General features: G+C 35.5%; 1 protein-coding gene across 1 annotated transcript; it reads left to right on the top strand.

Annotated features, from left to right (window-relative positions):
- The first annotated feature begins 8968 nt into the window (after nt 1–8968).
- LOC21388744 (serine/threonine-protein kinase BRI1-like 1) lies at nt 8969–13912 on the top strand. The gene is made up of 2 exons (XM_010093938.2): nt 8969–9472; nt 9641–13912. The coding sequence occupies exon 2, from the start codon at nt 9954–9956 to the stop codon at nt 13569–13571; it is 3618 nt and encodes a 1205-aa protein (XP_010092240.1). The 5' UTR covers nt 8969–9472; nt 9641–9953; the 3' UTR covers nt 13572–13912.
- Nucleotides 13913–14233: the final 321 nt, after the last annotated feature.

Raw genomic sequence — 14233 nt, forward strand, 5'->3', positions numbered from 1 at the left:
TCTACGTTTATATATAAATAGGATATGATCTGATCGACCAAGAAAGCGTACAGAAAACACAATTAAGAAAAAAAAAATTGCAAAACTTAATGAATTTCATGTTAACTATAGACAAAGAGCTTATATATACACACACTACAAATACACGAGGATTTAATTAGTATATTAGGATTAGAGCAACCCTAATCATACTAGTCATTTCGGAGTTGTTCTTTTAGAGTGTAGTTTAAGTGTAGTTTTTGAGTTGAATTTGAGTTATAACTTGAGTTGAAGTTATAATTTGAATAAAGTTGAGTAAAGTTGAATAAAATTGAAACTTAAAAAAACGTGAACTTGAATAAAATTGAAACTCGAGTTGTCTTTTTTTGAGTTTTTTGGACAAAAGAACATGCCCTTCATTTTTTAGTCAAAATGGTTAATGACTTAGATTTTTTTTTAATTTTTTTCTACTCCAACTATTAGTTAAATGGTTAGCTATTTTTAAAAATGTCTTCCACACTAGTTAAATATAGCTAGCATGTAGAGGCCAGTCATTCCATTTTTTTTTTTTTGGTATTATTTTACTCTTTCAACAGTAATAAATGCAAAGATTTTTTTTTTTTATAAATTCAATAAAATTATTTATATTTTAAAATCAACAAATATTAAAATAATTTATATTTAGTTAAAATAAGGAGTATGTTTGTAGTGAATCACATAAAAATTGTAAGCTAAAATAGCTACTTAGCCATTTTAACTAAAATTTAAAGAGTTCATTTGGAGACACTCTTATAGATATTAGTTTAAGAGAGCTTTTCTGGTAGGACTCGAGAAAATAGGCTGTTAGTAGTTTCATATTTTTTAGTCGTTAGATCTGCATTAGAAACTGTATGTTCTACATAGTTTTTATCTGAAATGATTTTGACTTGTCATGACCAAAACATTTATCGAATAAATTATTGTATAAGATGAAATTTCTTGAAATTCTCTATATTATAAATATGAATACTTTTATGATAAGTATTTGTTGATATTAATATTGAATAGCAAAGTATAATCTAAAAGTCAAAAAAATTTTGAACTATGATGCAGTTACTGAATTTCAGACTGTAATCAAGAAAGAGACACAGAGCGTTGTGTTATTCCCATAAGAGGATAAACACATGAATATTAAGTTTAAGAAATGAAAAATGATTGAAAAACATCAATTCTAAGGTTTTAGAAACAATTAGAACGAAGAATGAACGATCGATTAGGATTGACCGAGTCAAAATTTGTTGACCAATAGGCCACTCTTAAAAAGTTAGTTAAGGTTGAATAAAGTTAACCAAGTTGACCAGCTGTCTGAAGAACGCAAGTAAAACGCGCACCGGATAAGAATTAAACTGAACCGAAATGAGATAGTTATTAAGAATGAATGGTTGAGATTTAAGATGAGTAATGGATGGAGGGCTGAGATTAGGACACATGAAAAGAAAGGATATGGCTGGCCAACACTTAAGGGAGAAGCAAAATGATATTTTGAGTTTCTTTGCACAAAAAAAAATGACCTTAGAAAGTGTCAAAATTGCACCTAGGTCCCTCATCTCTTTTGTGAACGGTTTTATAAGAAAAAATACAAGAAAATTGTTCATTTCCATGCAAGAAAACAGAGAACACTCAGCCAAAGAAAGAGAGAAAAAAAAATTCCCAAAGTGAGAAAAAGGAATTCAAATCGAAATCGACAGAAAAATATCATTGATTAGCGTCACCGGAACTTATTCTTCATTCTTCTAAAGTAAAATTTTAATTTTTCTCCTCATTTTTCGCCATGGCTGCACGTCCATGAGCAGTAGAAATTATGGAAAATTTTTTGCTAAGGATGATGATTTGCTTATGGTTAATAATGGTACTGAAAAACCTAATGTCTAGAGGATAAATTATCTATTATTAGGTGTTGTGTTGGCATTTTTCGCTATGGAGAATTCTTGTGAGAATAGTGATGAAATCCTAAAACGTATCATGTTTACGATGATAAAAGGAAGTGATATGTGGTTTAAATGTTGAAACAACAGATAAGACGAGCTATGATTAGCTCGAAAAATCCAAAAATTAGACAGAATTTCGCTAAAATTTAGTTAGAGAATTTAAACCAACCCAGTTATAATGAAGAATCAGAGGAATGAGAAGTGCAAAATAAGTTATTTAGGTGATCAAAAATGTGTAGAAACCTAAAACGATGAAAATTCTTAGTTTCAGACCAAAATCGAAAACTAGATTATTAACCCAAAAATTTAATCCGGTTCTGTTTTGACTAGAAGACCAAGATAGAAGGTTAATTTCAAAAAGTAACCAACATAAACTTAAAGAAAATTTTGTTCCGAACAACTTTTGTGAATAACTTTTTTCTCAAAAGCGAACCTAGACATCAGTTTCGGACTGATTTCTGAAACATAACCAAAATGTGATTTTAGGCCAAATATGCAAGGGTTTGGTGCACATTAGAGATATATGAGATGTTTCGGTCTGAAAATCGAACATGAAAATCGTAGATCTCGTCAAGGATTTTAGACACGACATACGCACTTTAAGAAAATAACATTTACGGAACCACGAGTTCGAGTCAAATTGTATTACAATTACTGGTCTTAGATTGTAAATCTACCTATCAGGAATTTATATGATAGGATCGGTAGGCAATCAAAGCAGTTTAGTTGCTAGTGACACGAAAGTCGTGACTTTAGCAGAACTTCTAAAAGTACCAACAGTTTTCTTTTGTCTATAACACGAACAAGTTTATTTCTCTGTGTTGCACAAAATTGTGCATATTGTAAGTTCAATGTATGTTATTATGTGAAGGATGTGTCTTGATTCTCATTTGTTGTATTAATTGTGCTTATGGACTTAGAGTAGTAGTATAATTTTAATATGCGAAATAGTCAAAGTCAAACGTTTAAACAAAGTCCAATTTCATAGGAAATTGGTAGAAATGCTTAAAGATGCAATAATATGACTAAAATTATTGTCATAATACGAAAAAAATGAAAGTAAGACGATAAGATTAAAATTATTGTCATAATAAGAAAAAAAATGCAGTAAGATGATAAGATTAAAATTACTGTCAGGATAAGAAAAAAATGACAGTAAGACGATATATGAAGTAAAAATGACAAATGATAAGAAGTTAATAAAACTGTTTGTACCCGCCTTCGCAAGGGAGATTATTATGAATGAAACGAAACCATAAGTGAGTTAGTTTTGGGTCGCTACCATACTCCTCACTGGTTATGCGCGCAACGATACAACAGGTACGGGGCCCATAAGAAGTAAAAGTTATTAGAAACGAATGACACAAAAACAAAAGTTGTAAGGAAGTATGAAATGAAAGAAAAGAAAGCATAACACGATGAAATGAAAGAAAAGAAAGCATAACACGATGAAATGAAAGGAAAGAAAGCATGCCACGATGAAATGAAAGAAAAGAAAGCATGACACTATGAATGAAAGAAAAGAAAACATAATATGATAAATGATTTAAATGTTTAGAAAATGTGCTAGGGTGTATGACATGAATGTATATATGAGTATGCATTACTGATTGCACTTGTTGTGGTCTGTTGTTACTTGCTGAGCAAAAGCTCATCCCGTTTTGTTCGTGTTGTAGGAAGCTCGGGTAAGACACCGGCTCCTTGAAACCTGTTTGTTGGGTGCAGAAAAGGATGAAGAAGTGGGATGTGGCCACGTGTTTTGAAAACGCTACAATGTGTAAAAAGTAGTATTTATGGATGTAAGAGTAAGTAAGTTATGTAATGAAAGTAAAGTATACGAGACAACGAGACTATGCTTAGTAACTTCAAGTCACAAAGTATGTTGATGTACCCAAAATGCTATCATATTAATGACATGTGAACGACAGTGGTACATAAATAGTAAGTCGAATGTATGATCCCGCCTAGAAATAGATTTTGAAGTTTTAAAAAAAATTTATCTACAAATTATTCAATGTGAAGAAGTTGAAAATGTTTTATAAAAGTATTTTTAATATTCAAGTTTTATTATAAAATAATAATCAAAGTTTTATCCTAACAAAGTATATTAATACTTATTTTACTATTGAAGAAAAAAAAAAGTAACGTAAATGTTAAGAGTCTATGGTCTTAAAGTAATAGGATGAAAAATATAAATTAAGTATAAACGTAATAATAATAATTAGGAGTAAGAATCGTCATATGACTGGATACAATGTTTAGAATCGTCAATTAACAGAGTAACACTTGAAGGGTGGTGTGGGGGTTTCAAAAAGTGGGGGTGGCGCAATGGTTTTTGCGTCTTGGATTTGAGTTTTTTTTGTAATTTTCAGCTCTTTTGCTTTTTTTTATTTTTTTATTTTCTCCCTCTCTCCTTATCTCTCTTTCTTTTCCTTTTTTTTTTTCGCTCATGACGGGGACCTTTTCAACTTTTTCACTTAAAATTTTCTCCTCTTCCCTCATACAACTATTAATTAATTAATTAATTAACTAGTAATATGTAAAGCGCCACTCCAGAAATCAGCCCGGTTTCTTTGCGAGGATTCCGCTGTTTTTTAGTGAACTAATTAGTATTCTATTTGACAAAAGGGTTTCTTTCTAAATATTCTCAAGAACAAGACAAAGTTCCAACGCTTCCTTATAATATTACAAATACACATAATAGAAATACCGAGAAATTCATCATTGACGCCTTAATAAAGAGAAATATACACCGCAATTTCTTTTTATAGCAAAATGATGATTTGTATGAGATATAATGAACGCGTTTAGAATTCATTTTAAAATAATTTTATTTTTTATATAAAAATAAAAATAAAAATATTTTTAATCTCAGACAGAAATTATTTTTAAAAATGTATTTGGTAGTTTTATTAAGAGATTATTTTCAGTATAAAAAAACCCATTAATGTCTCTCTCTCTCTGTTCGAGAGAGGAGAAAATGAAAACAAAAAATGAAAAACGATTAAAAGTCATTTTTCATTTCTCTCTCATTTTATACTAAACTAAAAAATCATTTTCATTTCTGTTTTTTTGTTTTTATTGCGCCAAATACCGTTTTGGAAACGTTTTCATTTTTTTTTTCTCGAAAAACATAAAAAACAAAAACTGGATCAATTCCAAACACGGCCAATATATCTTCATCCCAAAATAATGAAAAATAAAACATAGGTGTTAAAAAGAGAATATTAAAGTGGTTGTTGGCATAACCTCATGATGTTGTTGAGATCTAAATCTTAAATCTCTCCACTTTGAGTTCACTAATTGAAACCAAAAAAAAAAAATGAGGACTATTAGTATTGGGTAAAAAGAATATAATGTATCCTCAATGGTATTAGTTAATCGAGCTGAATAAATTAGTTACGTATGCTTTTCACGCAATAAAAATATGGCGGAGGATAATTTATTGGACAAATTTTATAAATTTTTCATGAATTTTGTCACTTGTGTCAACATGCCTCTTAAACTTTAAAATGTGCATGTTGTGCCCCCTGAACTTTATCACTTGTGTCAACATACCCCTGAGGTTAACCCTATTAAGTTTTTTAACGGAATTGCTTATTAATGCTCCCCCTGAACTTTATCACTAGTGTCAATATGCCCCATGAACTTTAAAATGTACATGTTTTGCCCTCCCGAATTATGATATGTCTCTAACTTTTTCCATTCCATCTTGATTCTATCAACTTTTTAAATGAAAATGTTGATATTACTATTAAATTGTTAATTATCTATAATATTTGATGTTTATTGAATACCTTCTCCTCTAAAAATGTTATTTAAGCACCAATTCTCAAAATTTTAGTTGATTAGAGAATTTTGACAATGAAGAGTAAATCTGTATAATGTAATGAATTTCGCCTATGCTTTCCACATATATAGCATTTCTAAATCTAAATGCGTCAGGCCATTTATTTTATTGTACCTTTTTAAAAAAAATCAACACAAGCCTCAAGAAACCCATTAACTTAACAAACTTTAATGGTCAAATATCATAAATAATTAGTAATTTAATGGTCATATCAACATTTTCATTTAAAAAACTGATAAAATCAAGATGGAGGGAGAGAAGTTGGAGACATATCATAGTTCGAGGGGTAAAATAGGTACATTTTAAAGTTCAAGGGGGATATTGACACAAGTGACAAAGTTCAGGGGATATTTATGAGCATTTCCATTAAAAAACTTATCAGAGTTAACCTTAGGGGGCATGCTGACACAAGTGACAAAATTTAGGAGACACAACATGCATATTTTAAAGTTCAAGGGGCATGTTGACACAAGTGATAAAATTCATGAGGAATTTATAAATTTGATCCTAACTTATTTAAAATTCAAATAAGGATAAGGATAACGACATGAAATATTTGTTAATCTATATTATAAATTCGAGAAAGATAATCACACTAGGCATTGAATTTAAATTTAAATGCGTCAGTATCAACCTACTTAGCCACGTATAAAAAGAGGATTCGTCATGCATGGAAACTCTAAGTCTAATCCTTGGCAAAAAAGTTACCGTGTATTCTATATTCTCTGAAAAGTGATTGTGAAATTATCATCTTTTCTTAAAGAATTGCATTGTGGATGTAGGTTCACTCTGAGATGAACTATTATAAATTATGGTGTTGATTCTCGTCTCATTTGATTATATTATTAGACAAATTTTCACCGTCAATAATTATTTAAGAGATTTTTAGTTTTTATGATAAGGAAGTCTATATATAGTGTAACCTAAACATTGAATTTAGATATGATAGGGTTTAAAACAAAGATCTACCAATTAGCATTTTTTCATACCATTGTAATATAGAATTTTACTATTGTTTATTTAGCATGTAACACTTTTTTTTTTTTTTTTTTAAATCTTGTTTTCATGCTTGTATATGTGCAATAATGATGAGAAGGAGGCGGTACCTCGTATTGTATTTTGTACAAATAGAAAAGTGCGAATCCAGGGAGAGAGAGAGGGAGAGTGTTGGATGCGCTCGTGTGCAAAGCATTTTAGGAAACTGACAAAATCAAATGCAATCCTCACCCTCTCTTTCTCTTTCTCTTTCTCTCACTACAAAACAAACTCAAGCTCTATCTCTATCTCTATCTCTCATCCACTTTCCCATAAAGTACTCAAAACTCACACACACACACACACACACAAGAACAAGATGGAGAAACTACAAAACACAACGCATACGAACAAACAATGCACACGCACGCATATATATATATATATGTATTATGTATATGTGTGCATATAGATATATATATTATATATACATGAGATGACGAGCCCAAGTCCACACACACACTCTCCTATGTACCGCGCCCCGCGCCCTCATTGTGTTTGTTTCTTTCTTTTGTTTCACATCCTTTTCATTTTTCTTTTTCTTTTTTAATTTATTTATGTATGTAATCTTGTCTCTATCTATTATGCTCACTTTTTCCTATCCTATGATATGATATAGATATTGATATGATATGATCAACCTTCAAAAACAAACTCAACTACTCTATTTTATGACCGGTTTAGTTCATACATTTAAATCAATAATTTTTTAATTTTAATATTTAAAATTTAAATTTTTTATGATAAAAAAATACTGTAATAAAATTAAAACTATAGATTTAAACTCATAAAATAAATGAGCGCTTAGTCTCTGTCTCTCTTTAAAATTAAAAGGCCCGTTTAGTTCGCTCATTTAAGTTTTTAATTTGAGTTGAGATGTATGTTTATGTGAGAGATTTTTACTGTAACAAAAAAGTTAAATATAATTGTTTCTGAAAGCTTTTTACTGTAGCAAAAAAGTTAAATGCGACTGTTTCTGAGAACTTTTTACTATAACAAAACTCAAATTCTAAACTCAAATTGGTAAAATAAACGGGACAAAAGAGTCTTATATTCAAAGCAATGCCAAATACTCACCCATTTAATATGAATTTCTCCACTATAAATTCAACCCCATGACGTGCACACCAATCTTATATATATATATATATATATATATATAAATGTGTATGATGGTGGTACAGTGGATAGTGAATTACATTACATTAGGTGAGTCCAGCTACCAGCTACTCACGCACGGATGTTACGGCATTTCATTTATTTATTATAATGCTTCCTGCACCAATTACAATTACACTGTTTTTTTTTTCTTTCTTTTCAAATTTAGATCATACTGAAATTGTATCGAGTAAAAGAAAAATATATTAAAAATTTAGCACAACTTGATCACAACGGAACAATTTTATTGATGCATAATTCTACTAGGACTTTAAAAAAAAAAACTTTCAATATTAAAAAACATGTACATGGTTCTATGAATTTTGTGAATTAGATGTAACCTTGTACCGACTTCTGTATCTCTCATCTGCAGAATATAATAATAAAGAAATATAAGAAACTAAAAGCCTTGGTCTTGGAAGATAAAAAGATACGGTAGATACCCATTACTCATCATCAATGTGTTCAAAATTGCTCTGCACGTGGAATTTATTTATTTATTTACTGGAAACAAAAGGAGAAAACGGAAAAAGAGAGGAAAGAAGAATTAGAGGAGCAAGTGGAAGAGTATTTCCATGAAATAGTAGCTCCAACAAAAAAAAAAAAAAAAGAAGTGTGTTTTTTGAGGGAAAAGAAAAGGGGAGAGAAAGAGGGAGAATCAAATTCGCGGGGTTTGACTGGACCCCAAAAATCCAACCAAATTGAGAAGAAATTACGCAAGCGCATATATATATTATTACCCCCCTTTCCTTTACTTTACTTTACTTTACTTTACTCTACTTTAGTACCACATTCCACTCTCACCAAACTAACCACCCTTTAGACTTTTCTTTCTTTTTTTTTTCTTTTTTAAGAATTATCATGTGACACAAAAATATTCTATCTACAAAATAATATCTTGTTAATATAGGAATAATTAGTCGTATTTTGTATTGTATTCCATAGGCATAGAGCGTTCTCGGGGAGTGTGTGTTTCACTTTACTTGGTTTTACATTTACATTTACCATTACCAAATACCAATCTTCTCCTTCTACTTTACACCAACCTTGGCCTTTTCTCTTCTTTTTTTTTGTTTGGTTATTGGTTCTAGTTTTGTCTCTCTCTCTCTCTCTCTCTGGAGTCTGAGTCTGAGCTTTGAAAATCTTCTCATCAAACAGAATCCCCCTTCCTTCCTTCCTTCCTTCCTTCCCTTCAGTTGAGTTCCTCCAGGAGAGGCGTTGATTGCAGCTGGAAAGAAGAAGGGGCTCTGAAGAAATGTCTTCTGGGTCCGTAACATTCAGAAATTCAATATAAAAAAAAAACAAAACAAACAGAAGAAAAAGAAAAAGGGAGTTGCTAAGCTAAATGCTTTGCGCTTTCTTTTTACGGAGCGAAACGAAACGAAATGAATGAATCCTTTCTCTCCTCTCATTTCAGAAGAGCAAGAGCCTTCTTTCTTGTTTCACTCATTCTCACTCTGAAACATCGTACCTAAAAACAAAGGTAAATCTCCTTACAATACCACTTATATGTCTTTTCATCTTTGTTTTTTCTTTTCTTTTTTCTTTCGTTATTTGTTTCTATCTACTCTCAAGTTTCCTCTTTCTTCGTTTCCACAAACACCCTGTTTTTTTGTTTTTTTGTTTTTTTGTTTTGGTTGAAATTTTTCAGCTTTCCCACCAGTTAATGTTACGGAGAAGAAGAATTGAAAGGAAGACAACTGGGTTTGGTTTTGTCTTGGCACAGATCTGGAAAACAAAGTGGAGTCAAGAATCATCAAAGAACAACCAGAGAGCAATAACAAAAGACTTGTCGTCTTTGACCTTTCCTGATTCCTCTATTCTGCTTTTGCTGTAGAAAGAAAGATTCCTATTTCCTACGGCTCCCAGAAGAAGAAGAAGAGAAAAAAGCTTGAAACTTTGCGGAAACACGATATGAAGAAAAGAGCATCATTTTAAATCAGAAGAAGGAAAGAAAGAAGATCATGATGAAATTGATGGGATTGATTAAGCTTCTTCTATTACTTGCGTTTCATCTTCTACTAGTATTCTCCAAAGCAGCAGCGGAAGAAGAAGCAGTGACAATGTTGTTGGCCTTTAAGAACTCCTCCATTGAATCAGATCCCAATGGCGTTTTACTCAACTGGAAACTCTCATCTTCATCTTCATCTTCTTCTTCAAGCCCGTGCTCATGGTTTGGCGTCTCATGCTCCTCCAATGGAGTCGTCACTTCCCTCAACCTCTCCAACTCCGGCCTCTCCGGCACCCTCCACCTCAACTACCTCTCATTCCTCTACCATCTCCACCTTCCACACAACTCTTTCTCCGTCGCCGCCGATACCAACAGTCTCTCCGCCGCCTGCGCATTCGAGACTCTCGACATCTCCTCCAACAACGTCTCCGCCTTCCCTCTCACCGATCTCCGCCCCTGCGACCGCCTCCAAAGCCTCAATCTTTCTCGCAATTCGATCTCCGTCGGCGGCGGACTCCGTTTTAGTACCTCTCTGCTGTCGCTCGACCTGTCCCGCAATCGAATCCCGGAGTTTAAGATAATGTCCGATGATTGCCGGAACTTGAAGCTTCTCAATTTGTCTGATAATAAGCTCAATGGTGTCAATGTCATGACTAGTGTTGTCTCTTCTTGCGCAAGTCTCTCGACTCTTGACTTGTCTTATAATCTTTTCTCCGGGAATATCCCCTCTTCCTTGGTGGCCAATGCTCCGGAGTCTCTCAACTCTTTGGATTTGTCACATAACAACTTCTCCGGCGAATTCTCCGCCCTCGACTTCGGCCGTCGCTGCGCCAACCTCACTGACCTGAGGCTGTCTCGAAACGCGCTCTCCGGCGCTGAATTTCCGGCCAGTTTGAGAAACTGCCGGGCTTTGGAGACTCTGGACCTCTCATACAACAATTTGCAGGACAAGATTCCTGGTACTAGTTTGGTAAGTTTGAGGAATTTGAGACAACTCTCATTGGCGCATAATAATTTCTATGGCGAAATACCTACGGAATTAGGACAGCTTTGTGGGACTCTTGAGGAGCTTGATCTCTCATCAAACAGCCTCTCTGGTGAGCTGCCTTCGGCTTTTAGATCATGCTCTTCTTTGGTGAGTTTAAACCTCGGAACAAACCAACTCTCTGGGGATTTCATAACAAGAGTCATTAGCAGTCTTCAAAGCCTGAGGTATTTGCATTTGCCATTCAATAATATGTCTGGTCCTTTTCCATTTTCTTTCACCAAATGTACTCAGCTTCAAGTGTTGGATTTAAGCTCCAATTCCTTTACTGGAAACATCCCTTCTGGATTTTGCTCATCCTCAGCTTTGGAAAAGATTCTGCTTCCGAATAACAAACTTTCAGGTTCTGTCTCGGTAGAGCTTGGGAAGTGCAAGTATTTGAAGACTATTGATCTCAGTTTCAACAATCTGAGTGGTCCGATTCCATCGGAGATTTGGCGGTTGCCGAATCTTTCGGACTTGATCATGTGGGCAAACAATCTTAGTGGTGGAATCCCGGAAGGCGTTTGCATAAATGGAGGTGGAAATTTGCAGATGCTGGTACTAAACAACAATATGATCAATGGAACACTTCCGGACTCCATTGTCAATTGTACAAACATGATATGGATTTCGCTTTCTAGCAACCAGATCACCGGAGGAATTCCCCGTGGAATACGCAATCTTGCCAACCTCGCCATCCTGCAGATGGGAAACAATTCTCTATCAGGGCAGATTCCTGCAGAGCTCGGAATGTGTCGGAGTCTTATTTGGCTTGATTTGAACAGCAATCAGCTCTCCGGGTCCATCCCTTCTGAGCTCACCGACCAAGCGGGGCTCGTCGTTCCTGGCACTGTTTCCGGGAAGCAGTTTGCGTTCGTGAGGAACGAGGGCGGAACGGCCTGCAGGGGTGCCGGAGGGCTAGTCGAGTTTGAGGGTGTTCGACCCGAGAGGCTGGAGAGATTTCCCATGGTCCACTCCTGCCCTTCAACAAGAATTTACTCCGGGATGACAATGTACACTTTTTCGAGCAATGGCAGCATGATTTACCTTGATCTCTCCTACAATTCCTTGTCCGGAACCATTCCCGACAAGCTCGGAAACATGAACTATCTGCAAGTTTTGAACTTGGGACACAACATGCTAACTGGAACCATTCCCGGCAGCTTTGGCGGATTGAAAATGGTAGGGGTTCTCGATCTCTCTCACAACAACCTCAGTGGATTTATTCCGGGCTCGTTGGCGACTCTCTCCTTTCTCAGCGACCTCGACGTCTCCAACAACAACTTGACAGGTTCCATTCCCTCCGGAGGTCAGCTCACAACTTTCCCAGCGTCCAGATACGACAACAATTCGGGCCTTTGCGGGCTACCCTTGCTGCCGTGTAGCGCAAGAAACCGCTCGGCAGGTCTCAACACTCGCGGAAGAAAGCAGTCTATGGCTGCAGGGATGATAATCGGGATCGCCTTCTTTGTCCTCTGCATCCTAATGCTGACACTGGCGCTTTACCGAGTGAAGAAGCACCAGCGAAAAGAGGAAGAGCAACGGGAGAAGTACATTGAAAGCCTTCCAACATCGGGTAGCAGCAGCTGGAAACTCTCGAGCGTCCCCGAGCCTCTGAGCATCAACATTGCCACAATTGAGAAGCCTTTGCGCAAGCTGACTTTTGCACATCTGCTTGAGGCCACAAACGGTTTTAGTGCAGATAGCTTGATTGGTTCGGGGGGTTTCGGCGAGGTCTATAAGGCGCAGCTGGGAGACGGATGCGTTGTCGCAATCAAGAAGCTTATTCATGTGACAGGCCAAGGGGACAGAGAATTCATGGCGGAGATGGAAACGATCGGAAAAATCAAGCACCGCAACCTAGTTCCTTTGTTAGGGTATTGTAAAATCGGAGAAGAGAGGCTTCTTGTCTATGAATACATGAAATGGGGGAGTTTGGAAGCTGTTCTTCATGACAAGTCTGATAAGGGAGGAAATGGATCGACACTCGGGTGGGCAGCACGCAAAAAGATTGCCATAGGGGCTGCGAGAGGCCTGGCATTCCTTCACCATAGCTGCATTCCTCACATTATCCACCGCGACATGAAGTCTAGCAATGTTCTTCTTGACGAGAATTTTGAGGCTAGAGTTTCCGATTTCGGGATGGCTAGATTGGTAAACGCGCTCGACACGCATCTCAGCGTGAGCACCCTCGCGGGCACTCCCGGTTACGTGCCTCCAGAGTACTACCAGAGTTTTAGGTGCACAACAAAGGGGGACGTGTACAGCTACGGCGTGGTGCTGTTGGAGCTGATCTCGGGGAAAAGGCCTATTGACCCGTTGGAGTTCGGCGATGATAACAACCTTGTTGGATGGGCGAAACAGCTGAATAAAGAGAAGAGAAGTAGTGAGATACTTGACCCTGAGTTGTTGACAGATCAATCTGCCGAGTCCGAGTTGTGCAATTATCTAAGGATCGCCTTCGAGTGCCTCGACGACAGGCCATTGCGTCGACCGACCATGATTCAGGTGATGGCTAAGTTTAAGGATCTTCAAGTTGATTCGGAGAATGATATCATGGACGGCTTCTCACTTAAAGAAACTGTGATTGATGATGAATCGTGAGAAGAGAAAAATAAAAAAAAAATAAAACTATCAAGCTTCATCGGAAGATTGGTTCAATGGGCTCTAGATTTTGTGGTGATCATGTAAATAATAGGAGTTATGTGATGATAGAGAAATGTTGGAAGGAAAGCACAGGGAGACTTCATAGTTTGGTTAGTTTTGGCCACTTGGGTTTCTGTTGTTTCCTGTTGCAGTTTTGCTGACTGGTTGTTGTTGTTGCTGTTGTTGTTTGTTGTTTGTTGTTTGTTGTTGTTGTTCATAGAAATTACAACACAATGGAAGAGCATTTTTGTAAAGTTTTTTGTAGCAATAGAAGAATTATTGGGAAAAAAGAAATTTGAATCATAGTTGTTTACTATCTATGTTTTTGTTTACATAATCATCATTATTTTGCAGCTACCTAATTATGGTGTTTTAGTATTGATTTTGAAAACATCATAATGATTCTCACTCGTCTTTCCCTTTTTTCTTGTCCCTCAGATCAGTATTAAAGATCTATTCAAGTAAACCTTGAATGTCCCGTATGATGTGCACGTAGCGATGAGTGCATGCTTTTTGAATATAGAGAGAGATTCCTGTGACAAAGTATGAAGAATCAAGATTCCAAATATTTTCATCTCATTCTCAACATGGCAGTAAAGAAAAATTAGGTTAAAATTCAA

The sequence above is a fragment of the Morus notabilis genome, unplaced genomic scaffold (genome assembly GCF_000414095.1).
Source record: "Morus notabilis unplaced genomic scaffold, ASM41409v2 Scaffold595, whole genome shotgun sequence".
NCBI lineage: Eukaryota > Viridiplantae > Streptophyta > Magnoliopsida > Rosales > Moraceae > Morus > Morus notabilis.

Coding starts and splice junctions, on each gene's coding strand:
- LOC21388744 (XM_010093938.2), top strand. CDS start 9,954: ATGATGAAATTGATGGGATTGATTAAGCTTCTTCTATTACTTGCGTTT.